Source organism: Haliotis rubra, unplaced genomic scaffold (assembly GCF_003918875.1).
Source record: "Haliotis rubra isolate DU_JTF1 unplaced genomic scaffold, ASM391887v1 Scf10, whole genome shotgun sequence".
NCBI classification, from domain to species: domain Eukaryota; kingdom Metazoa; phylum Mollusca; class Gastropoda; order Lepetellida; family Haliotidae; genus Haliotis; species Haliotis rubra.
This window is the reverse complement of record NW_025764892.1, coordinates 3,722,260-3,747,153: the sequence shown is the minus strand read 5'-3', so window position 1 is coordinate 3,747,153 and position 24,894 is coordinate 3,722,260. Positions and strand designations below refer to the sequence as shown.

Sequence of the window (24,894 nt, the reverse complement as noted above, 5' to 3'; positions counted from 1 at the left end):
ATCCTGCACCTTCTGGAGCTTTGTGAGGAGTCCCTCTGGCAAGCCACAATACAGACTGTTGCAATAGTCTAATCGTGATTGGACTACAGACCGTACAAGGACACGTGGCTTTTCTGGAGAACACTTGTCGAATGCAATACCAGGATTGCTTAGGAATTCAGCTCAGTCATCGAAGAACTGTCTACGCGCCGCACTTCGAGGCGTCATTCTGACTGGTCAACATCGTCGGCTGCGACGTCAGTGGTTTCAAGGACACAGAGTATGACGTTGGAGACGTTTTGGTTTATCGAGTCATGTTTTTGCTTCCCCGTACAGACGGAAGACGTTGGTTTATAGATGTTGTGGGGAACGTTATGCTCGAAACGTATCCAAGTACTGCCATGGCCATCAGTGCCTCCAGATCTAAACCCCATCGAATATTTGTCGGATGTTCTTGATCAACGTGTTCGATCCTTTCAGCAACAGCCAAAGAACATCCAACATTTGGCATAAGAACTGTAGGAAGGAACATTCTCCAAGCCACATTTCTTAATCCAATTGGTTCCATTGGGCGACGTTAATGACTTGTGCCATATTTGAACGATTGAAATGATCTTTTGATTATATAGATAATATCTGAACTGTACAGATGGAAATATCTTTTTCTACCCCCCCCCCCTCCCCACCCCGAGTATATATAACATATGGTCTGACCTATAGATGACGAGATATCATATGTCAAATTGTCAAATGTGAGATATCGTTTGTCCTTCAGATTAAGTAAAGGAGATATAAAGTATATAACAACCAAGTTGGTATAAATCAAATGTAAGTTAAAGTGTGTCCCACAGAGGGAACGGATGGCATATATTAAAGGTCACATAAACCCTAGGGGGTAAAAATACATAAATCACTAACTGGCATCGTTATAAATGAAACCCCGTCATTAAAACTACTCATTTCGACCTTTAATTGACTTAAATCGACCTTTTTGACAACAGTGCACAATTCTCACCCGCGAACGAAATTTCAACCAATCAGAGCGGCGCGTCTCTGTGGCGTCATAGGAGGAACAGCTTTGAGGGCCGATGCAGAATTCATCTACATTTTAGGGGGTAAATTATCTTGTTTACAGGCTTGTATAAACCTGAAATCGTGACAATTGTTGTGGAAAATGAAAGCTATATGTTCTCACAATCTACTGTCATTTAATTTTGTCTCCTGCTTTGCCTAGTTTCCGAGTTACAATTTGTTTTCATAGACGATTCTGTCAAAATCGATTGGTGTCGTTAGGCCCTATTTGTATAATGACTGATCTAAATTGATCCCATTTCTGTGTTTTTTTACCTCGATATTTAATCATGTCATGTAAAAATCTGTTTGTATTCTCAAAACAGTGTCGGACCATAAGTTTTCACATGCAATACAGCAATTAATACTCCCTTGTTGTAACCCGTGTTCGGTGGTATAAACCTACACATGTTATTTGTCATCATTCACTTGATGGTCAGTTAATGAATTTATAACAGGTATAATTAGTGGTAACACACTTAGATTACCCGACAAAGGTTCCCATTTGGCATTTCTTGTGTCTGGAGTAAATATTCAACATTATAAACATCGATCAAAGGATTAACCGATAACACGCTGATTGATTAATTACTTTTATCTTACACAGAGGAATTGTCAAAAGGTAGTGTTTATGTATGTAGATTTACTAATCTATACTGAATACACTCTGTCGTGTCGGTGTCTGCGTACAAACAACGTCCTTCTTTCAAAGGATTAACCGGCAATACATTGATTGATTGCCCATTATTGGCTAACTAAATTACTGTTTTTAAAGAAAGGCGGACATTATGCAATTAGTTGCCAGGTGTGCTATCTTGGGTGACCAGTGAGACTATACACCAATACCTGAAAAGATTTATCACTTTTTCGTATATTAAACTGTTAAAAGACACATCATTTGGAACAGTTTTGTGGATATTGATGGATACATTCCTCGAACAAGGTAATGGCCTGATATTGTTCCTATAACTTTAATCTGTTTTAATTTTAATATTTGCATTTTGTTTTTATTCATTTGTCGTAGCATTCAACAGAATCATTGTTTTCGCCGTGAAGTGTAATGAGACAGACAACATACACTAGGGTGTGTGTGCGGATTATGATTCACACTGGCAAACTATAAAATGTGTAGCTATTACAGTTCTGTTATAAATTCACTATAAGTATCAGCAGATCGTCTGCTTTTTATTTAGTTTCAAAATGCATACAAGTATGATCACAAACTAATTAGGATTATAAGACCAAATATAAAGACGCACATTGACTAGTATCTACATACTGGTGAGTGGACATTAACCATGTGAATGTAGCAAGAAATTTATCGCGCAGTATTGTAACTTCGACCCCCACCTCGCTTCCGTGGAAGAAATCGTTATGTTATAAGTTGTGTCATGCAAAATCCGTTTGGTTATGATTCCAATACATATTTAACTACGAGTAGAAAGTAGTTTTGATTTTCTAACTTGATGAAAACAAACTATAATCTCATTAATTCTAACAGACTTTACGATTTTCAAAAATGGCGGCGCCCTGTCGCGAACATCCGCCAGTCTGAGGATAAATGCTATTTAGATTTGTTTTCACCGAGTTACAAAATCAAAACTACTTTCTACTGGTAGTAAAATATTTATTTTATTGATGGCCAATAGGATTTTGCATGACAGGGTATAACATAACAATTTCTCTCCTGGCAGCGAGGTGGGTGTCAATATAATACTACTTACAATATTATTGTTACTTCGACCACAACCTCACTTCCGAGGAAGAAATCGTTATGTTACAAGTTGTGTCATGGAAAATCTTTATGGTCATCAATCATATACATATTTTACTACAACTAGTAAGTAGTTTTGATTCTTTAACTTCCGTGAAGCGATCTGAACACAAGTAAGATATCGTTTCAGGCTTCCACAACGCTCGCTTCGCACTCACAAACATAACCCATTTAGCACGAACTGCGGGGGTCCTGTGGAAATCTGTGCATGGTGACACCATCGCCCGACCCCTGGGAGCAATTGACGACAAAGCAACGATTCGACATGTCGTCGTTGATGTCGAGAAATCATCAAAATGATGAGCATGCTACACACTTTCTATACAACTAACTGAAAATCGTTCCTCACATGACGTCACTGCAGTGCTCTGGCGACAGAGTTACGTAACCTGTCTAATAACGTACAGCAGTTGTTTAGGTTCCATGAAAATGTTTAACCCGGATCTCCTTGGTCAATCAACAGCTAGGGTTGCAGGTAAACAGCTTGTGTCAACATTTCAAGCCATACATCATGAAGGCAAATGAATAAATGAACTGATGGGGAACCGAGTCGTTTGTTTAAAACTTAATCGATAAAAAAAACACATCTCATTTCCAGAAAACAAGGGGTCTAACAATTTGTGACAAATCTAGCTGATATTATGGACTGATGTTAATGTGTTCGAAACTATACTTCCGGAAAGGTAGATTGTTCGAAGAATCGATGGTAAAGCGACACGCTAGTATACTATAACAAAATCTTTCAGTCTCACCACGCTTCTTAAAAGGCAAATGGATTGAAGGACCGATGATAAATAGCGATACTAGTATACTACGACGAAATGTATCATGAAATTTGTGTAATTTTTCATTTGTAACATCTTGTAATGACAACACGATATCATACTGATCCTAAGTAAATCACTGAGGTCGCTGGGGCAATGTTTTGTAATAGGCGTTTACAAAATGGACTCTGTAGGTGCTACAGCTGCCGCATCAGGTTGTCATGGAAACATCTGAACCCATAACCGATGAAACAGAAGCAAACAAGAATTGGTTTTTCGACGGTCATGTACTTGATATGTGTATTACATTTCTGTGTTTGGTAACTCTTTTCAGTAAAGCAACATTTTGGCAACGTTTGTAATATTTTGATCAAATATATATAATTTTTAAGTGTTTGGCTTTTGTTTATACAATCATCCTTGTCTGGTTCTTAGGAGATTGAGTATGAATAATGTTATTTTGACAAAATACGCCGTCTAAAGGCTTTCGTAACAATATACGTTTAGTTTAAACATATTTTATTCACAATGTGAAAAGGATCGGGGACAAGTTCTTTCAACTTATTAAACCCCTCTTCGAAGATATTTACAAATAACTAATAACCACACAAGCAATTATTAGAAACAGAGACAGAGAAAGACTGAAAGATAACAGGAGGAAATGCTATAATACAAAAGGTGTTAGAGAGAAGACTACTGGAATCGTTTAGATTTGCATATACATTGATGTACATTTTTTAATATAATTTCATTTTTATGATTTGTCAGATCTGCAATGCCGTTTAAAATAACAGATAATGTAATCACAGAATTACTACATATATCTTGAATAGCTTTAAGCATGATCTTTCTATGTTGATTGAGTAAAGAACATTCTAAGAAATAGTGATGAGCATTTTCGCATGGGTTTCCACATGCGCAGGATGGATAAGTGATTAGCCCTACTCTGTACAGCTCGTAACTTAATCTACTAGCTTCATGACGTAGTTGAGTATGGAATATGTTAAATTTTCTAATACCGTAATAAAAGTACAGTGGAGCTGAGTTATATGATGTTATTATGCTCGATTTAAACTTTGATAGTGAAGTACAATTTCTTACATTTGTAGGTAGATTGTTCCACAATCTTATAGTTGATGGGAAGAACGACTCATGAGAATGTTTTATTCTTGTTCTTGGCAAGCAGATATTGCCTGAATTTCTTAGATTATATTGACTCCTGGAGCCCACGTTCTGAGGAATTATTTCTTTTAGGTAGATTGGACTTTTGTTGTTTTGAATATTGTAGAACAAAGACAATTTTCTTATTCTTCTACGCTCTGATAGTGCTTCCATGCCTGTTTTATAATATAGTGAATTAAAAGAAGAATATTTGGGAAGTCCTGTAATAATTCTTGCAGCTTCCATCTGGAGCCTTTCCAATTTTAAACTTAGTTCTTTTCCGCAGCCATCCCAGACTTCGCATGCGAACTCAAAGTGTGGTCTAAAAACTGTGTAAATCTTTAGAAGTGTATTTCTGGTAAGAATATATTTAAGTTTTCTCATTGAGTAAATCATTTTAGAGGTTTTGGAAACAATATTAGATACATGGGAGGACCATTTGCCGTTCGATGAAAGTATTATCCCCAAATGTTTATGATCTTCTACCGTTTTAACAATCTTATCGTCAAATAGTAAGTTAATCAAGTAAATATCATCTTTAAGTGAGAAAAGTATTTATTCTGTCTTATCTGGGTTGTATGATATCAACCACTTGTTTGCCCAGTCGTTTAACCTTCTGAGATTTATGTTTAATGAGGTTTCTATTCTGTTAAGATTTCCAGAAGCCTTGCCTAATGATGTGTCATCTGCAAATAGTTGCGTTATGCAATCTAAGTCATCAGCAATATCATTTACATAAACAATGAATAAAAACGGACCCAACACTGATCCTTGTGGGACGCCAGCTTGGAGTAACCTTGGTTTAGACAGGGCTCCATTAACAAAGACCTTTTGATAGCGATTATATATGTAATTACATAACCACTCTAACAATCCACCTTTAATACCATACATTTCCAATTTATGTATAAGCCCTCCGTGCCAAACACGATCAAAAGCCATCGAAACATCACAAAGACCATACAATATTGGTCCTTATCATCTAGAGCTTGGCATATTTGATGATATATTTCAATTAATTGATGGACAGGTGAACTCCCAGCTTGAAAACCAGCTTGGTATTTGTACAATAACTTGTTCTCGTTGAAATAGTTAGATATATGCTTGAATACAGCTCTCTCAAACAGTTTACCGACACAACTTATAAGAGATATCGGTCTGTAGTTTGATGCTTTAGTTTTGTCACCTTTCTTGAATACAGGCATTACATGTGCTAATTTCCATTCTGATGGATACGCACCTTTTCGTAATGACAATTCAAAAAGCAAACATAATGGCGCATTTATTGAATGAGCAGTTTCTTTTAAAAGCTTATGACTTATTCTGTCGGGACCCGCAGCTTTATTCAGTGGCAAACATTTAATTATATCTGTAATTTCCTGTTTAGTCACTGATATAAATTCTAAAGTGGATTTTGTACGTCTACCAAATTGAGGAGGAGCCATATTCTCGTCATTTACACAGGAGATCGAGGCAAAGAAGTTAATTAAAAATTCAGCTTTATCAATATCTGAGAAAAGCGACGGGTCATTATCATTAGGATATTGTTTGAGAGGGGGAATGCAAGTTGCTGTACCTGAATGTTTTACAACATATCGCAGCATTTTCCAGTAGGAGGGTTTATTTTTAAAGTGTAATTCAGTGATAAAATCATCAATTTTGGAATAAGAATTCTCTTTTGCATGGTATTTCATATTGTTAACTTTATTTCTCTGTTTCTTATACAATCGAATATCTCTTTCACTATCAGTTCTTTTTGCTTTCTTTCTCATTCTATCAGGTTTTCTGCATTCCCGTCTCAACTCAGTATCGAACCAAGGCTTATCACCAGGACGAATCGTTACAGTTTTAGAATGTACACATGAACTAACATATCCTATGAAACATCGTGAAAGACTTTACATGCATCATCAACACATTCACAGTTGTTAAAAATATCAAACCAATCAGTATTTTCGATAAGATTGTTAAGTTAATCGTATTTACCAGTTTTGTAATATACGTTGACATATACATGTAGTCTATATACTTACGAGAAAAGTCCTTCTAATAATTTGCATTCCCTGTGGCAACAGTTTCGGGTAATGGTGAATAACGGATAATTTCCCAGAGTGAATAATGTTTCGCTTGAAACATTTAGTGAATCGGGGTTCCCCGATACGTAACAAAATCTGTGAAATTGTTTGAATGACGTCACTTCAAAATGACTTTGACGTAATAAACAATACATGGCAGTTGTTTCTTGTGAAGACCTAACGTCAAACTAAATACATATCCTATAGCACTGAGTATAACCTGTGTGGAATGTTTGATGTCGATCAAACATAACTGAATTATTGGCAGGGTTCTGTCAACACTGTTCGGGCATCACCAAAAATGTTTCCAATTGTCTCTAATTTCCTCCAAGTCTGAAAATTACTCCTTCCTTTCCATGAGAGTTGGGATATCAGATAAAACATAATTTGTATCTAACTGCCTTCAATGCAGTCGACCCTATGGGGTGTACAGAGAAAATTAGATTCAACAATTTTGTACATCAATTTGAATTCTATATTGAATTAAATGACAAAACAGGAGGCGTTTACAGTCTGCCATCGTCAATGAATTGAGTGTGTTTTGGACATCCCAAAGACTCAGGTATTGTCAAAGGAAAGACCAAAGGTCCAATAGTACCATCCCGGTCATAGTGGGATTGTACAAAGAAAAAGACTTCTCTCTATGTCGACTCTAAACGACTCCAGCAATATATGCTGATGGTCTAGAAGAATCAAGAGCCGTGGCTTTCGGAAATCGAGAACAGTTCTTGCACATTCAATGTGAAAATGGATGCTATAAATAAACCTTTAAACATGACCAAGGCGTATTTGAGATCAGAACCCACAAGAAAAAGGATATGCATGATTAAATTATACAACTTCGTACAAATAATTCATTATTACGGAACCTTGTTAATCCGGACAATATCACTGGGAAGGGTAAATTCTGGATTAAAGGGGTACTTCATGAGACGACGGACAAACTGCAGTGAATGTTGTCGAGTGCCACGTGTCATTTCTCATACGACTGATACAGTATTACTTTTCTTCATTTGAAAAAGCATTTCCACGCGACGTTATTTGGAAATCAATGCATTTCAGCCAATGGGAATAAGGCATACACACATCCGTTTCACAAACATCCATGACGTAGGCTCCAAACGCTATATAAACGTGCGTATTGCACAGGACTTCAGTGCGGGAGGCAGCTCTTGGTGAAAGAGACAGTGACGAAGATGTTACTGACAACGCTGTTTTTAGCAGGCATCATTGTTGCTGCAGGTAAATTATTATCTTACTTCTCAATTACACTATTTATTTTATTTTATTTTTTTTATTTATGAAAGGGGCTTAACAATACAACTGTATTGACAAAATAGTAATAATGTTTACTGTTACATGTCTCTCTATATTGTATTGGAATCTGAACATCTCGCTCTTTCGACTTATTCAGTGGACCATTCAGATTTAATCCACTAGATACAGGTGGCTTATAATATTGTGTTACTTTAGATTTAGTACATTCTAAATGATGTAATTCTCCAAGCAAGTTTGGTCGTGTAGCATCGGAACTCTCTCTGTGAACGTCACTGGTTCATTACAATGGTTTAAGACTCAAAGTGAGTGAGTAACTATGGTTTTACGCCTCTTTTAGCAATTTTCAAGCAATATCTCGATGTGGGAAACCAGAATTGGGCTTCACACATTTTACTCATGTAGGAAATCGAACCCCGGTCTTCAGCGTGACGGGCGGACGCTAAAACCACTAGGCTACCCAAACGCCCTAAAACTCAAGGAGTTATGGACTTCAACTTTCAATATTCTTTCAATGCAATGCCCAAAGTGATGCAACTCTTTGACTCAAAATGATTTAAGGAATTTTTACAAGCACCATGGTGGCATAGGGAATGAGTGTGCGAATTTAGCGCTTTTAGCAATATTTCAGCAATATCTCGACGGGGGACACCAGAAATTGGCTTCACACAAATGTACCTCTGTTCCAAATCGAACCCGGGCCTTCGGCGTAACGAGCGAACGCTTGAACTACTAGGCTACCCCACCGTCCCGTGTTATCGGGAGACACATACACTAAGATGAGAAGGCGAGACTCCTTGTATCCATGATCCCTGCAGTAACACTCCGAATATGATTCCCAATGAATATTTGTTGGATACACATATCCGCCGTGTTTGATATAAAATGCCTCTCAGTATACATTCTGTACATTCCTCGAAAGGTCTATTTTTAGATCAAGTCCTATTGCAGAGATACTTCTCCGGGGATATCAGAATGTTATTGTGGTTTCAAGATTCCAGTTAGAATTGATCTTCAGCAACTCATGTTTGTCGTCAGAGGCGACTAACGGGATGGGATGGTCAGACTTGCAGACTTGGTTGACTCATGTCATCATAGCCAAATTGCGTAGATCGATGCTCATGCTGTTGATCACTGGATTATCTGGTCCAGAGTCGATGTTTTACAGGCGGCCGCCATATAGCTGGAATATTGCTGAGAACGGCGTTCAACAACAAACATACAAATCCAGATTCCAGATTACGGAACTGGTTATTTCGGGTTCCATGCCCGAACTCCTGAGTTTAACCAGTTTGGGGTGACCTGCCCTGGCGTTACTGAAACAGCTTTTCAGCTGACTGATTCCTGGTCACTTCGATGTTTACAGGCGGTTGGAGAACTGTGCACAAGATGATACCAGAAATTGTCGACGCCATGGAGACCAATACCGAGGCCGAGAAGACCTTCAACGAAGGCAATAAAGCTGAAGTCATCCTCGCGCGAGAAAGGGCGAGACTGAGCGAGAGAATCGCAAGGTAGGGATTGGCTGATGTATTACCATCCATCTGTGTTTTTTCTGTATGCATCATACACTCACCATTTCATTCATGTCTGTTGCTTTTTGGCATTGTATTCCTCCACATCAATGGAAGATAACAGCTATTGTTAATGAGTGTGGTTTTAAGCCGCTTTTAACAATATTTCAAAACTATACACTGTTATTGTGCGTCACACAATGTACCCGTGTAGGTAATCGAACTCAGGTCTTTGGCGTGACGAGCGAACGTTTTAACCACTAGGCTACCCCATAGCCCTGACGGCGGGTAGCAGATGTGTTTTTGTGTCTGAACATAGTTTGTACTTTGTTGGCCGAACACTGAGAGTTGGTTTAACCAATGAAACGTTAAAGTGTATTGAAGTTTAAAACATATATTAAAAATTTGTTGGCGGATTTTTTTTACAGTAAATAATCGTTAATTTTACTGGAGACAATTTGTAAGTTTATTTCTTTCCGCTAATCTTCATATACGGTTAACTTCTGCATGAATGTTTTGTTCGTTTGTTTGTTTTCAGTAAATGTGACAGGAAGCTGAAATACCGGCCGCTAGATGGCGTGTGCAACAATATTAAGAATCCAAACTGGGGAGCGCCATTACAAGCATTCAGGAGAATCCTTGACCCCAAATATGACGATGGTGAGTATGCATAGATCTATATTTTCGAAATATTGAACATCTTAATCCCTTTGTCAAAACTGAATGATTTTACGAAACAGCTTCTAGATTCACATTCGACATGACCGATAATATTGACTAATGACTACTTTGCAGGGAAAGAAACCTTTCAATATTTCCCACTAGATACATGACCATTGAGTGGACAATAATCAGTGGTCCTGTCTGTACTTCACTGGTCCAAAATAACACTCGTAGATTTACTTATAACTATCAATACAAAATTCACTGGCCACCAGGACCAATGCAAACTTATCATTTAGTGGTCCTGGAGATTTTTTACTAGCCAGCTACCACAGGACCAGCGTAAATTTCGCACACTGAGTTAGTAGTTAAGAATATTCGATCTTATCAATGTTAATGACACGATACCTCCTTCTGTGTGTCATAGCAACATTCATCCATATTCATACGAAATTTCTGAAAAAGACTTAGTCCGTAATAAGGTTCAGGTTTTGTTAGAAACGTGTTCATGAAATTATTACCAGTTCGCGAAAATGCATTATGAATAAAAGTAAGCTGCATAAATTAATGTAATTTTATATAATTTCAAATTAAGAATACTAGTGAGCGAGTAAGGGTTTACGCCACTTTTAGCAATATTCCAGTAATATCACCAGAAATAGGCTTCACACATTGTACCCATGATGGGAATCGAACCCGGGTCTTAAGCGTGACGAGCGGACGCTTTAACTATTAGGCTACCGCCCCGCCCCTGAAGAATACTAAACGTGCGTGAATGCAGGTAATAATGTGAATTACTGTAAGTTTGTAACGATCAGTTTGTCTTCCTATTAGATAATGGTAGCCCTCGGTTGTTCGGAGGTAACACAGAGCCCCTCCCTAGCGCCCGGGAGGTCAGCGTGGAGTGTTTCAACCTCGACAGTACGAGTACGCAGGACAGGATGTTCAGTCAGATGATGATGCAGTGGGGTCAGTTCCTGGACCACGACCTCACGGCGACGCCGAAGACTGACGGTGAGAACAGAGAACATTCCGAGTGAGTGAGAGTGTGTGGCTTTACGCTGCTTTTAGCAATATTCCAGCAATACCACGAGATTCCAGTAATGGGCTTCACACATTGTACCCATGTGGGGAATCGAACCCGGTCTTTGCCGTGACGAGCGAACGCTATAACCACTAGGCTATCACCGGGTCGAACAAGATTGACCAGGCCCAGATGATCCAGTCGTCTGTGGGGCTTTAATGCTCTTTGGAGTTGTGTCCCTTTGGCGTGCCAGGATCAGAGTAGTGGGGCTTTGATACTGAGATTGTTGTTCACCATTTGTCAGCACTATACTAGCTGTTACATTAAAAACCTAAAACGTATTTATCCTACTCCCAGGGTGCCGTTGTACAAAGCAACTTTAGCTCCACGACAGTCGTAAGTCTATGCTATGCTATTCCAGAGATATTTGTTGTGAAGAAGAACGTTCTGTTGTAGACATGCCTACCTGGCGTATTTTGCCGTATATATTACGATTTTGTATCATCAAGCACGATTGTACACATTACAGTTTGTACCCTGACAGGGATATAATGTAAAAAAATATCATGTACGATCAGAAGTGTATGAACAAACATACAAATATACATCTACCCCAGGAATAACTAAGTCCTGCGCCCCGTTTCACAAAGCTCTCATAAGATCAAAATATCGTAACTTTTCTCGTAGCATGTGTACTTACTATACTGTAACAATGACTTACGATAGTTGTGGCGCTACGAGAGCTTTGTGAAACGGGGCCCAGGTTATTCCAAAGTATGTACATTGTTCATACTATCACTCAGATATTAGTATTGCACATTCGGGTAAAGCACATCACTAAGCATCTGAAAACCAAGGGACATCTAACCAATGTTGTGTTCCCACCGGTGGCACCAGCGATATGGACAACTCAATGGCCGTTGTTAAAGCAGAAATCCAAATGACACAAGACGAGCGGTCATGGCTCATAGAGAGAGGGGATAACAGTTTGGTCAGTTCTCCAGCCTCCTAGACACCCATTTGAGGCTAGAGGATCCAGTAGCGTTCCAAAACTACACAAGGTTAACACCACAGCTCTTCGATGAAGTCTTGCATAGGGTGGCCCGAGCAATCGATCAGGAAGTCACCAGTTTCAGGCAACCTCTTTCACCTGGACTGAAACTGGCAGTCACAGCTAGGCACCTTGAGGCTGGAGACAACTATGGGTCTCTTGCGTATGCCTTCAGGTGTGGAGTGTCCACCATCTCAGAGATGGTTCCAGAAGTGTTGACAGGCAATTGTGTTTAGCCTACCTGTGACCCCTGAAGCCTGGACAGCCGTAGCTAACCAGTTTGAACAGAGATGGATATATCCCACGCCATTGGGGCCCTGGATGGCAAACACATTGCTGTCAAGAAGCCACCTCAAACTGGCAGTCAGTTACAAGGGCGTCGTTTCGATACCACTCCTAGCTCTGATGGATGCAGATTACAAGTTTGTGTGGATCGAGCTTGTTAGGAAAGGACACATGTCAGATGCTAAGATATGTGGCGACTCGGGGCTGGTCAACGGCATGGACTTCCCCCACCCTACCCTCTGACTGCAAGCCCTGATGACCACCAAGACATACCCTTCTTCACCCTTCGCTCTCAGGAATTGCCTAATGAAGCCATGCAGCAGAAGAAGGATGTCCAGGAAGGAGAGGACTCGCAAGAGGGAGGAGAATGGTGGAAAATGCCCTTGGGATCCTGGCCAATAGATTCAGGTGTCTCCTCATAGTGGAGGGGACAGTGGCTCTGCACAACCGATTGAGGCTGAGGCATCCAGACATTGCAGCACAATAGGCGGACCACGAGGATGAAAACAACATGTCATCCAAGGGGCATGGAGGACTAAGTGGACTGGCTAGATGTGGATCAACCTCCTGCACCTCGCAAATCAGCCAGAGCAAATGCGAAGGATCAGAGGGAACTCCTGAAGGCGCAGTAATTCTGATTTCCAGTACATATATGGGCGCAAGAACTCGTAACAGATCGTGAGCGTCCGTGAAAAAGCGTCAATAGTCGTATCTACTCGTAGTTACTCGTATCAACTCGTATCTGCTCGTGAGTCATTCGTGTCAGGTTGTTAGCAATGGGACCCGACAGACCGTCACAGATCGTGGGAGATCACTACACATCTCAACACAGCGCGGTGTTTGTCTTGTCCACGATTGATTCCGACCACTACGATTTCTAAGCACGATTAGATGTGATATGTTCGCTTTGTTATGATGCAATACTATCTGATGCGATGATCACGATTGACGATTAACTGTGTTGATCGTAGAAATTGTTTTAACCCTTCAGAATATTTCTACGATCAATACGATTGCCACGACTGACCTCAAGATCTGATAAGATTGATAGGATCACCACGATTAGTCCACAATTAAGACCACGGTTTCAATCATTGCGCGAATCGTGATAGTGTGAACATAGCATTTAGGGCATCCATCACAACAACTACCGTTTCCAAGGGTATCAACAAGTGTGGAATTTCGACAGTTCATGCTCTAAAATCCAGTTACTTGAATTGAATTTGACATTTACTTCAACGTAAACATTCAACGCAATGGACAGTTGCAATACAACTCCATGAAAATGTACAGTTTGATTTTTCGACGATAACTGAAAAAATACTGACGCATTAAAGCCTAAACTGTGAATGAAGACCGAAATAACTATATCTAAGAATTGACAGCAAAAAAAGGCGTGTCTGCTGATGAGGTTGTCATATTTCGTGTTGAAACGATCATTTTCCGCGATCTTGTTTCGACACTCAGGAGGGTGCCCTCGCTTAACGCGCAATTGCAATAAATAGAGAGAGTGTCAAGCTATTATAGAAAGATCTGTACATTTCTAGACCCGTCTGCCAAATGGCAAAACCCGATATACTTGAAAAATAATGAAAATGCGAGGGAAAACTTACCATTACTCTTGCGCCACATGTTCTTCTTTCACTGTCCAGCGAGGAAATGGAGTTGCTTTTAGGGGCAACTCCACATTTCGCACTGACAGCGCTTCCACCCTGTGAAATATACCCCGTGATACTGCTACAACTTGTATGCTGACTTCTAACAGGAATTCGAATATTACAAATGTTTGAAATTACATGAATTAAGGCATCGATCAAGGCGAAGTGGTGTGTATTCGATTCTCAGATCGTCATGTTCGCATGTTGTGTTCTGATGACACCAAACGTAACGCAGATTTACGTCATTTCCCATTATTCTTATAAAATAAGTGACCTTACCAAATGGCGCAATCTAACGACGTCTTTTTGACATGATCACAAAACACTGCTGATCTGGTTATGAATAAAGATTATTTGTGTGATTACTGTAAGAACTTATGTTGTTTTCTTTACATGTTTTCAAAAGCAAACATACTAATTCACCGCTGTATCACGGAATTTAATGATTATGCCACCTGCCCATTACAGAGAAATGGATGCCACACTGGACCCGATCACTCACACAGTCAAATTTACAAAGTTGATCAAATGGACCCTGTTATACTCATACTGGACCTCTTCTGGAATTCACCAAAGAGTTCTCCAGAATGTGTCTCTATTTCCTTAAAAACATTGAAAGGAGTAATATAGCTTTAATATCAACGCAATAATATTATAACTAGTGTATTTGCATAGGACAGCCTTTGCATCGTCGCTTAAAGACATGAATAGATAATAGTAGCAGCGCGTATTATTCGAATCTGTAATTCTACTTCCAGCCAAAAGCTGTTGCAGCGGAATGGCATTGAACGGTGTTCACAGCGACTCTCTCTGAGTAAGTAGTGATTGGTTGGTTGGTAGGTTGGTTGGTTGTTTAAAACCGCACTCAGCAATATTCCAGCTTTATGTCGTCGGTCTGCAAATAATCAAGTCTGGACCAGACACTCCAGTGATCAACAGCATGAGCATCAATATACGCAGTTGGGATACGATGACATGTGTCAACCAAGTCAGCGAGCCTGACCTCCCGATCCTGTTAGTCGCCTCTTACAAGCATAGGTTGCTGACGACCGATTCTAAACCGGATCATCACTGGTCATGTAGGTGTTGAGAACTCTACTGTTGTTTAACATAGAAGTATCACAGTCGAGCGTTACGTTCTCTAGCAGAAGTGGCTAAAAGTTCACTAAAATAGAGAACAGATATAATATGCTGATCATACATTTTATATCTTTCCTTAATTTCTTTAATACTTATTAAAAGCAGGAACATGCGCTCTTTGGGTTATGTGGACGAAGAAGCTCAATTACGTGTTTCAATTTAAGACACAACACAATAAAACCAGTATCAATTGGTAAATCTTTAGCTGAAGGAAATCATGGACATTTATTTTCAATTATAGCTCGCAATGATAAGGCAGTCCAAGCTGCGGACCCGTGAAGATCCGGGGTAGAATAGGTCTTCAGCAACCCATGTGCTTGCCATAAAAGGCGACTATCTTGTCGTAAGAGGCGACTAACGGGATCGGGTGGTCAGTTTCGCTGACTTGGTTGACACATGTCATCGGTTCCCAAATGCGCAGTTCGATGCTCATGCTGTTGATCACTGGATTGTCTGGTCCAGACTCGATTATTTACAGACCGCCGCCATATAGCTGGAATATTGCTGAGTGCGGCGTAAAACTAAACTCACTCACTCACCAAGCTGCGAGTCCTGGTCCCGCCAGGATCTGCTGGTCTTCATTCTTTAATGCCTTGTTTAATCAGAATCATGTAGTCAAAATCTCCACATTGCTTTATTTAGTGCTTGCCTCCCATACTGATCTGGCATGTTGTTGAACAGAGATAACCGACGGAATGTCCTCTGCGTAAAGACGGCCTCACAATTCCAGTCCTTGTACGAGTCGTAGTTGTATGTTCTGCAACAACGTTCATGATTTCAGTGGCCCCTGTTTCCCCATCCTTATACCAGCAGGAGACAGACAGTTCAAGAACTGCATGGAGTTCAGCCGGTCGATGCCTCTGGAGACCACGTCAGGTAGGTGAACACTGTCACCTTATATATGAATGTTGATATGATCACTCGTGGAGATCCGGGTTTAGAATTGGTCTTCAGCAACGGGATCGGGTTGTCAGGTTTGCTGACTTGGTTGACACATGTCATCATGCCCCAAATGCGAAGATTGATAATGATCACTGGAATGTCAACAGACCCGGTCTCTGTGGTAACTTGTGTTGCATTGCTCTTCACCCATGTGTGGAAATGGTAGAAAGAAGAGTCGAGATGTCCGACGAAAATGTCAGACGAAGGAAGTATATTAACACGTACGCACAAAAGATTAGCAAATAAGTGATGGTGCTCAGATTGACATAATGTATGCTGCCCAAGCTACATAGTTCATAGATCGATTCCTCCCTACAAAGATGCACATACATATCAACGTTATTAATGCATATTAATTGCAGGGTGAAAGAACGCATACACTTGAAAACTGGAATTTAATAAACAATTATAAGCGTAACCAAAACGGGAAAACACTTATTGGAACATCATAAACTCAGGGCCGGATCCAGGAATGTGTATTTATTTATTTTTTTTTCATTTATATTTTTTTTTTTTATTTATTTTTTTTTTTTTGGGGAGTCCTTCTGGATCCGCCCCTTATACTTAATGACCACAATACCACTGTGACAGCCGTATGAAATACATAACAATCAAATAAATAACAATTTGTTGTTTGTTTCATTTTAGTCATGATTTAGTGTGGTGTATGTTTTGTTCTGTCTGACGATTTATGTTAAAAAAAATGCACAAACTTTACAGACCTGTTGATATGATTATCAATATTTTAATAATATTCCAAAGATCGATTGCGTATCGATTTCATTCAATAGTCTTACAACTTCATTTGCCATTGACAGTATTGCTGTGACTCTTTTACTGAAAAAATACATGTTAAAAATTGTGTCTGCTAACAGAGAGCTGTCACCGAGAACAGCTGAACTCCCTCACCGCCTACATCGACGGCAGCAACGTCTACGGGGGTTCCAAAGAAGAGGCGCTCAAACTCCGAACCCTCAAATTAGGTGCGTAAATATATGCTGTAATTTACGTAACAATAAAGCATTATTATCGTAAAGTCTACAAACGCGGTTCGGGTAAATATATACTGCACACGGTATATGCTTGATAAATATAACGCTGGAACGTCAGTCGTCGCAGGGTAATACAGAGGATAGAAACCACTATATCCACAAGCTCCTACATGACCAAAACTGGTGATTCGTGTCATTTCACTCATTTAATAGTTCCATAATTCTGCGGTAGGATAGCCTAGTGGTAAAAGCGTTCGTTCGTCATACCGAAGAACCGGGTTCGATTCCAAGCATGGGTACAATATGTGAAGCCCATTCCTGATGTCCCCGCCGTGATATTGCTGGAATATTGCTAAAAGCGGCTTAAAACTAAATTCACTCACTCACATTAATGATTCTGTCTCCAGGACAACTGGCGTCTACGAAGAATGGCCAGCGCCTCCCTATTACAAACGCAACCACCTGTTTGAAGGGTCCTGGACATTCCTGCTTTGATGCTGGTAAACTGTGGTCATTACAGGTGGTATTACAATCTGGTATTACGGGTACCGTTCCTCGCCAGTATCGGAACAGGATTGGTTATGGCCATTACAGGTGGTATTACAATCTGGTATTACGGGTACCGTTCCCCGCCAGTATCGAAACAGGATTGGTTATGGTCATTACAGGTTGTATTACAATCTGGTATTACGGGTACCGTTCCCCACCAGTATCGGAACAGGATTGGTTATGGTCATTACAGGTTGTATTACAATCTGGTATTACGGGTACCGTTCCCCGCCAGTATCGAAACAGGATTGGTTATGGTCATTACAGGTTGTATTACAATCTGGTATTACGGGTACCGTTCCCCACCAGTATCGGAACAGGATTGGTTATGGTCATTACAGGTTGTATTACAATCTGGTATTACGGGTACCGTTCCCCGCCAGTATCGGAACAGGATTGGTTATGGTCATTACAGGTGGTATTACAATCTGGTATTACGGGTACCGTTCCCCGCCAGTATCGGAACAGGATTGGTTATGGTCATTACAGGTGGTATTACAATCTGGTATTACGGGTACCGTTCCCCACCAGTATCGGAACAGGATTGGTTATGGTCATTACAGGTGGTATTACAATCTGGTATTACGGGTACCGTTCCCCACCAGTATCGGAACAGGATTGGTTATGGTCATTACAGGTTGTATTACAATCTGGTATTACGGGTACCGTTCCCCGCCAGTATCGGAACAGGATTGGTTATGGTCATTACAGGTTGTATTACAATCTGGTATTACGGGTACCGTTCCCCGCCAGTATCGGAACAGGATTGGTTATGGTCATTACAGGTGATATTACAATCTGGTATTACGGGTACCGTTCCCCGCCAGTATCGAAACAGGATTGGTTATGGTCATTACAGGTGATATTACAATCTGGTATTACGGGTACCGTTCCCCACCAGTATCGGAACAGGATTGGTTATGGTCATTACAGGTGATATTACAATCTGGTATTACGGGTACCGTTCCCCACCAGTATCGGATGGTCATTACAGGTGGTATTGCAATCTGGTATTACGGGTACCGTTCCCCGCCAGTATCGAAACAAGATTGGTTATGGTCATTACAGGTGATATTACAATCTGGTATGGTCATTACACGTGATATTACAATCTGGTATTACGGGTATCATTCCCCGACAGTATCGGTACAGGATTGGTTATGGTCATTACAGGTTGTATTACAATCTGATATTGTGGGTACCATTTCCTGCCAGTATCGGTACAGGATTGGTTATGGTCATTACAGGTGATCTGACACTGTGTAATGTTTCTTTGAATGTATTGCCCTTGATATATCCTACTTCTTGAGTAATCATTGATCAAATGTAGTTTTAACCTCCGGTCAGTTATAGAAGGGGATTCAGATACTAGGTGTTTAAGATGTAGGTGAACTTCACCGAGATATGGTCATCACACCACATACATTACGCCGAAGACCCGCATTCGATCACTATATGGGTACAATGCGTGAAGCCCATTTCTGGTGTCCACCGCCGAGATATTGCTGGAATATGGCTAAAAGCAGTGTCAACAGCCTAGTTACATAAAGCTCAACTCACTCACTCACACATATTTCTACGAGTGAGTGAGTGAGTTTAGTTTTACGCCGCTGTTAGCAATATTTAGCAATACCACGGCGGGGGACACCAGAAATAGGCTTCACACATTGTACCGATGTGGGGAATCGAACCCGGTCCTTCGGCGTGACGAGCGAACCATATCTCTACGAAAGAAGCGAAACGTATCATTCTGGAATTACACGATTCAGGTGATGTTCGAGTGAACGAGTTCCCTGGCCTGACTTCCATGCACACAGTCTGGATGCGAGAACACAATCGAATTGCGAAGAGGCTGTCCACTGTGAACCGTAAATGGAACGACGAGACACTGTTTCAGGAAGCACGTCAAATCGTCATTGCTAGTATGCAGCACATCACCTACAAAGCCTGGCTCCCACATGTTCTCGGCGAAATGTACAAACTCTTTGACCTGTCCGGCAAGTACCAGTACAACGCCTCTGTAAACCCCGGCATCTTCAACAGTTTTGCGGCAGCGGCGTTCAGGTTTGGTCACTCTCAGCTTGCTAGAGAATACGCTGTAAAGGGCAGAAGAAAAGTGGAGATACGAAAGATGTTCTTTGACACCTCGTTTGTGACCAATGGCTACGATGACGTTCTCGATGGACTAATGACTTGGAGCAGTCAGGCAACCGACAAAGCGTTTACTCAAGGTGAGTGATAGACTCGGTCTCCATGCCGCTTAGAACGGTATTTCGGTTATATCAGTCAACGTGTTTTAGCTTAATGCGGATGGACATCACGCAACAATGCAAAGCACGATTTCACAAAGCAATCTTAACGTTACGATGATCGTAACTCCCATTCACTAACACAGACTTAAGGATATCAATCAACGTGTTTTAGCATAATGTGGGTCAACATCACACAACGATGCAGGGTCCGATTTTTTACAAAGCGATCTTAGCGTAACTTACGATCTTGATCGTAACTCCCATTCACTAACACATGCTTAAGATAGACGTAATTCTAAGAACGCTTTGTGCAAGTGGGCGTAAACGAATCCCTCTGTGGTTAAACACACGAGAACGAGTATGACTCTGACTTGTTCGATTCCCTGATTGAGCACAAGGTCTGTCTGTATGTACGTGCGTGCGTGCGTACGTATGTTGTACGTTATATTACAGGCATCGTCGATCACCTGTTTGAAAACACGGTTGAGTCGGGTATAGGTTTCGATCTTGTATCGTTGAACATTCAAAGAGGACGAGACCACGGATTGCCTCCATACTTGGACTTCGTTAACCACATATCAAAGGTCCCTGCTGTGAAGAAACTATTTAGTGATGATCTCACGGTACCAAAATGTGCCTTGGATCTGTATAGGTAAGTACATACTTACCATGTCAAAGTGGGTTGAGCGCAACTCAACTTTGAGCAGTTGTATGCCAATAATATGACTATGTTTATTAGAAACAGAATTCCACAAACAAAACGTTGATTACTGGGAAACAAGGATAAGTTGGCCCGGCGCAGAGAACGCGTTAACGAGAAGTAGGCGGTGCACGACAATGAGCAAACCCATTTGGTTTGTGAAAGGTAGAGCAGATGTAGGCTAGTGCACGTGCATTACATGACGATGAAATTGATTCTGTGCGTAGCACACGCCTTGCTCGTAAGACTCACGCCAGTGTAGCAAGTCGCACTACACTTGATCGCGGACAACCTGGGGCCCCTTCGCTAACAATGGCAAGCGCCAGTTGGCGGCACTCATACATGGTAATACGGGTCAGTTGTCAGGTCGGTGCTTAACTTATCCTTGTTTGCCAGTATTAGTATAGTTGTCAGCTTAATGTTGGGGATGCAGGTACCAGGTGTTTATGATCTGGGTGACCTTCACCGAGGTATGGTACATCACACTGATGTGCAGCGGGGTAGCCTAGTTGTCACACAGAAGACCCCGGTTCGATTCCCCAGATGGGTGCAATAGGTAAAGGCCCGTCGCAAATTGGTGGAATATTGCTAAAAGCGGCGTAAAACCTCACTCACTCACATCAGATTGATAGTCCACCTGTTACAGTCCATGATCGTATAATATACTTCCTTATCAGTTTCTTGACTGTTGCCGTTTCCCAGTTCCAATGAGTACGGTCAGATAACATTTAGGGTCAAACAATTATAATAATAATGCTTTGGACAACACGTGGTACTGCAGTAGGATGTTATACGTGTTATGCGTGAGTAGTAAAAAACACGGATGTGTCATCATATCAGACCAGGAGTACATATGGTAGACGCGCATAGAACATTCTTTTCTAAAATAGGTTCCTGTCATGAAACATTTTGACTTTTTGGACATGACGCAAAGCAACATAAGCAGAATTTATTTATTTATTTATTTATTTATTTATTTATTAATTAATTAAAGCTAAAGCAATGCGGTATTTTACTGGTTTTGATGATTCCAGGAAAAGACAACGGACAGCCTCTTTCGCGTGTAATGAAAAGACGTTTCTAGTTCAAACGTCATCCTGAAACAAGTGTCTAGCTGTGAATAGCGATTCCGTTTTACCTCAAAGTTCTTCCTCACTTAAACAGTTGTAAAAAATCTGCCACTTCGTATCAAGTTTCCTTTCCATGTTTTGATTGTAGTTGCGTGAACGATGTGGATTTGTTCGTGGGCGGTTTGAGGGAGAAGCCGGTAAAGCGAGGACTGTTGGGACCAACATTTGGCTTTATACTGGCTAAACAGTTTGAAAACTTACGCTTGGGGGATCGATTCTGGTATGAGAGAGCTGACAAAGAACGGATCTTCACTGCAGGTAGGAGTTTAGTTTGCCAGTAATGTACAGAACATCGATAGTGGACTCTGCTAATATGTTCCAACAATTGATATTGAAAGCGTCTCTGTTGGGGAAAGTAGTCTTCCTTGAATGTTTTATAACATTAGGTTTTGTTTGTTTCCCTAAAATACGCAACGTCCTCAAAGACCGGCATCAAGGGCTTTCCTGCAATATGAAGATGACCCATAGAGTAGAACGTGAAAACTGTTCAAGGCCGACATTTTTATTGTTGTTCTGCCCGGCGGTACGGCTAAGCTCTTGTAGGGGACATCTCACTAGTTGTATCTGACTGGAGGCTGAATACAACCTATAAAGGGATGATGACCCGTTTCCTAAACACGTAGCCGTGAAGATCCGGGTTAGAATTGGTCTTCAGCAACCTACGCTTGTCGTAAGAGGCGACTAACGGGATCGAGTGGTCAGGCTCGCTGACGTGGTTGACACGTGTTATCGTAACCCAATTGCGTAGATCGATGTTCGTGCTGTTGATCACTGGATTGTCTGGACCAGTCTTGATTATTTACAGATCACCGCAATATAGCTGGAATATTGCTGAGTGCGGCGTAAAACAAGAAACCAACCAAGCTAAGAACGACAGTGGTCTGGCTCACCACTGACTGTGAAACCTGCGAGATTTGTTCTTTTGCAATCTGTTGAGGACTATCAGTAAATGGTCTGGTTTTTGCACAGGTTTGAACTGAAAGTGGAATTTAATTTAATCCAACTGATTCACTAACTGTAGTGTGCTGGTTTGTGGTTCTGTGGAAAGAGCACAGGTCACAAATCACTTGAACAACAAAGGTGACTTTGTTCAAAATTGGATCTGATCACCCAGCAGTGAATGGGTACCCGGTGGGATGAGATGGTCATAGGACTGTTAAGTACCTAGCGCCTCACAGGCAGACTTGGCCATTGACTGGAGTAATAATGCAACACTGTATGATATGTGGAAGTTAGCCCAATATAAATACACACTGACATTCATCTTCTTATTCTTATTGTTATTATCATTTTAGCGCAGTTAACTGAGATACGGAGGACGTCGTTAGCACGTGTCATCTGCGACAACAGCAACGTCAAAGTCCTTCCACGTGATGTCTTTAAGCGGTGAGAGAACAATGTCCAATATAAGGGATGTAGGTATAGGTGCTGGGTTGCCTGAGAGCGTAATTCTTCCAGAATTTATATGACATTATTTCTCTGTAATTGTTAGTAAATGTACACAATGTGGTTTTAATGTGAGTGAGTAATTGGTTTTCTTCCTACGTTGTCATCAGGTAAACGAAAAGTTGACAGTATGAGCATACATCTACACGGTCAGAGACGATAACACACAATCATCAAACTCCACATTGTTACAGCACAGTTCTCATCATTCTTCCGACAAGCATGGGATAGGAGGACGTTGTACCTAGTTTCTTGTGTTGTTGGAATGATACAACGGATTTCTTTGACAAGATTTATAAAACCTTTACATGGATCATAAATCCTTCACATGGATCACACGGAAACCTGTCACAACCCATTTGCTTTAAATATCATGCGTTGTGCCCGTAAACGTATTCAAACCCAAAATTTTATTCCGTATAAAGGCCATAGGCCCAATACAAAAACTCACAAAATAATAATGATAGTGACAAAATGGTTAGATACACCTTTTAAAAACTTCTTAACCTTAAAGCGTCTTTTACAAATTTTGCTAGGTTAATTAGGATATTCATTTTATCACAACTTAATAACATAGTAATTTATAAATAGAAGGATGTTTCCACAAATTTTCAGGAATATACTTTGTCTTAAAATGGAATAAACTTTACATATTAACAGAAAATGGTATTCATCTTCTATACATCCATTCATACATAAATTACAAAATCGTTCATCGCGAATAACACCGTAACGTCTACCAACGTTTATCATTAATGGCAATTCCCCAGATCTTAGCAAAAATAAAAGCCTTCTGTATTCGCGATCCTTTAGAGCACCCAACATAACCTGTTAGAAAACGTCAACCCAAGATAATTATAATAGGTCGATGTCTTCATAATTTTATTGACAAACATCCATTTTCAGAAAACCTTAACTTGCCACCATTTCTAAAAACTAAACTTTCAGTCTTATCTAAATTGACATCCAAGCTCCATTTGATACTAAACTGCTCCAATACATCTATTTTCCTCTTTAGACCAATCACACTATCATCAAACAAACACAGATCATCAGCATAAAATAAAGATGAAATATCACGAAACTCTTGACCAACAAATATACCTCGGACATTCGATTCCTGTAACATAGTTTCCAGCTCAACAACAAAAAGAGAGAACTTAAAATACACCCCTGTTTTACACCACTTAAAGTATCAAAATAATGAGATATGGAACCATTTGAAAGATTAAAAACAGCAGATTTAACTTTAGAGTATATGTCCAATAATACTGTAAATATTTTACCATGAATACCTTTATTTAAAACTGAGAACCACAATAATTTACGATTAATGGAATCAAATGCTTTTCTGAAATCAACAAATAAACAATCAAAACGACCATTAGTTTTTCGAGAGATACTTTTGGACCAGACACTGTAAACTGAAAATATTATCAACAGTGCTAT

At 40.3% G+C, this 24,894-nt stretch overlaps 2 protein-coding genes across 2 annotated transcripts; both read left to right on the top strand.

Moving 5' to 3' along the window:
• The first annotated feature begins 7,946 nt into the window (after positions 1 to 7,946).
• Positions 7,947 to 15,108, top strand: LOC124262838 (thyroid peroxidase-like). The gene is made up of 5 exons (XM_046697445.1): positions 7,947 to 8,066; positions 9,466 to 9,613; positions 10,152 to 10,273; positions 11,111 to 11,290; positions 15,053 to 15,108. The coding sequence occupies exons 1-5, from the start codon at positions 8,021 to 8,023 to the stop codon at positions 15,106 to 15,108; spliced, it is 552 nt and encodes a 183-aa protein (XP_046553401.1). The 5' UTR covers positions 7,947 to 8,020.
• Positions 15,109 to 16,171: 1,063 nt separating this feature from the next.
• LOC124262750 (peroxidasin-like) lies at positions 16,172 to 23,415 on the top strand. The gene is made up of 7 exons (XM_046697326.1): positions 16,172 to 16,310; positions 17,252 to 17,359; positions 17,776 to 17,868; positions 19,687 to 20,148; positions 20,623 to 20,821; positions 22,088 to 22,257; positions 23,295 to 23,415. Exons 1-7 carry the CDS (start codon positions 16,187 to 16,189, stop codon positions 23,387 to 23,389), a joined length of 1,251 nt encoding a protein of 416 aa, XP_046553282.1. The 5' UTR covers positions 16,172 to 16,186; the 3' UTR covers positions 23,390 to 23,415.
• Positions 23,416 to 24,894: the final 1,479 nt, after the last annotated feature.

Coding starts and splice junctions, on each gene's coding strand:
- LOC124262838 (XM_046697445.1), top strand. CDS start 8,021: ATGTTACTGACAACGCTGTTTTTAGCAGGCATCATTGTTGCTGCAG. Junction 9,614..10,151: donor CTGAGCGAGAGAATCGCAAG/GTAGGGATTGGC, acceptor GTTTGTTTTCAG/TAAATGTGACAGGAAGCTGA. Junction 10,274..11,110: donor TGACCCCAAATATGACGATG/GTGAGTATGCAT, acceptor TCTTCCTATTAG/ATAATGGTAGCCCTCGGTTG.
- LOC124262750 (XM_046697326.1), top strand. CDS start 16,187: ATGTTCTGCAACAACGTTCATGATTTCAGTGGCCCCTGTTTCCCCATC. Junction 16,311..17,251: donor GCCTCTGGAGACCACGTCAG/GTAGGTGAACAC, acceptor GTCTGCTAACAG/AGAGCTGTCACCGAGAACAG. Junction 17,360..17,775: donor ACTCCGAACCCTCAAATTAG/GTGCGTAAATAT, acceptor TTCTGTCTCCAG/GACAACTGGCGTCTACGAAG.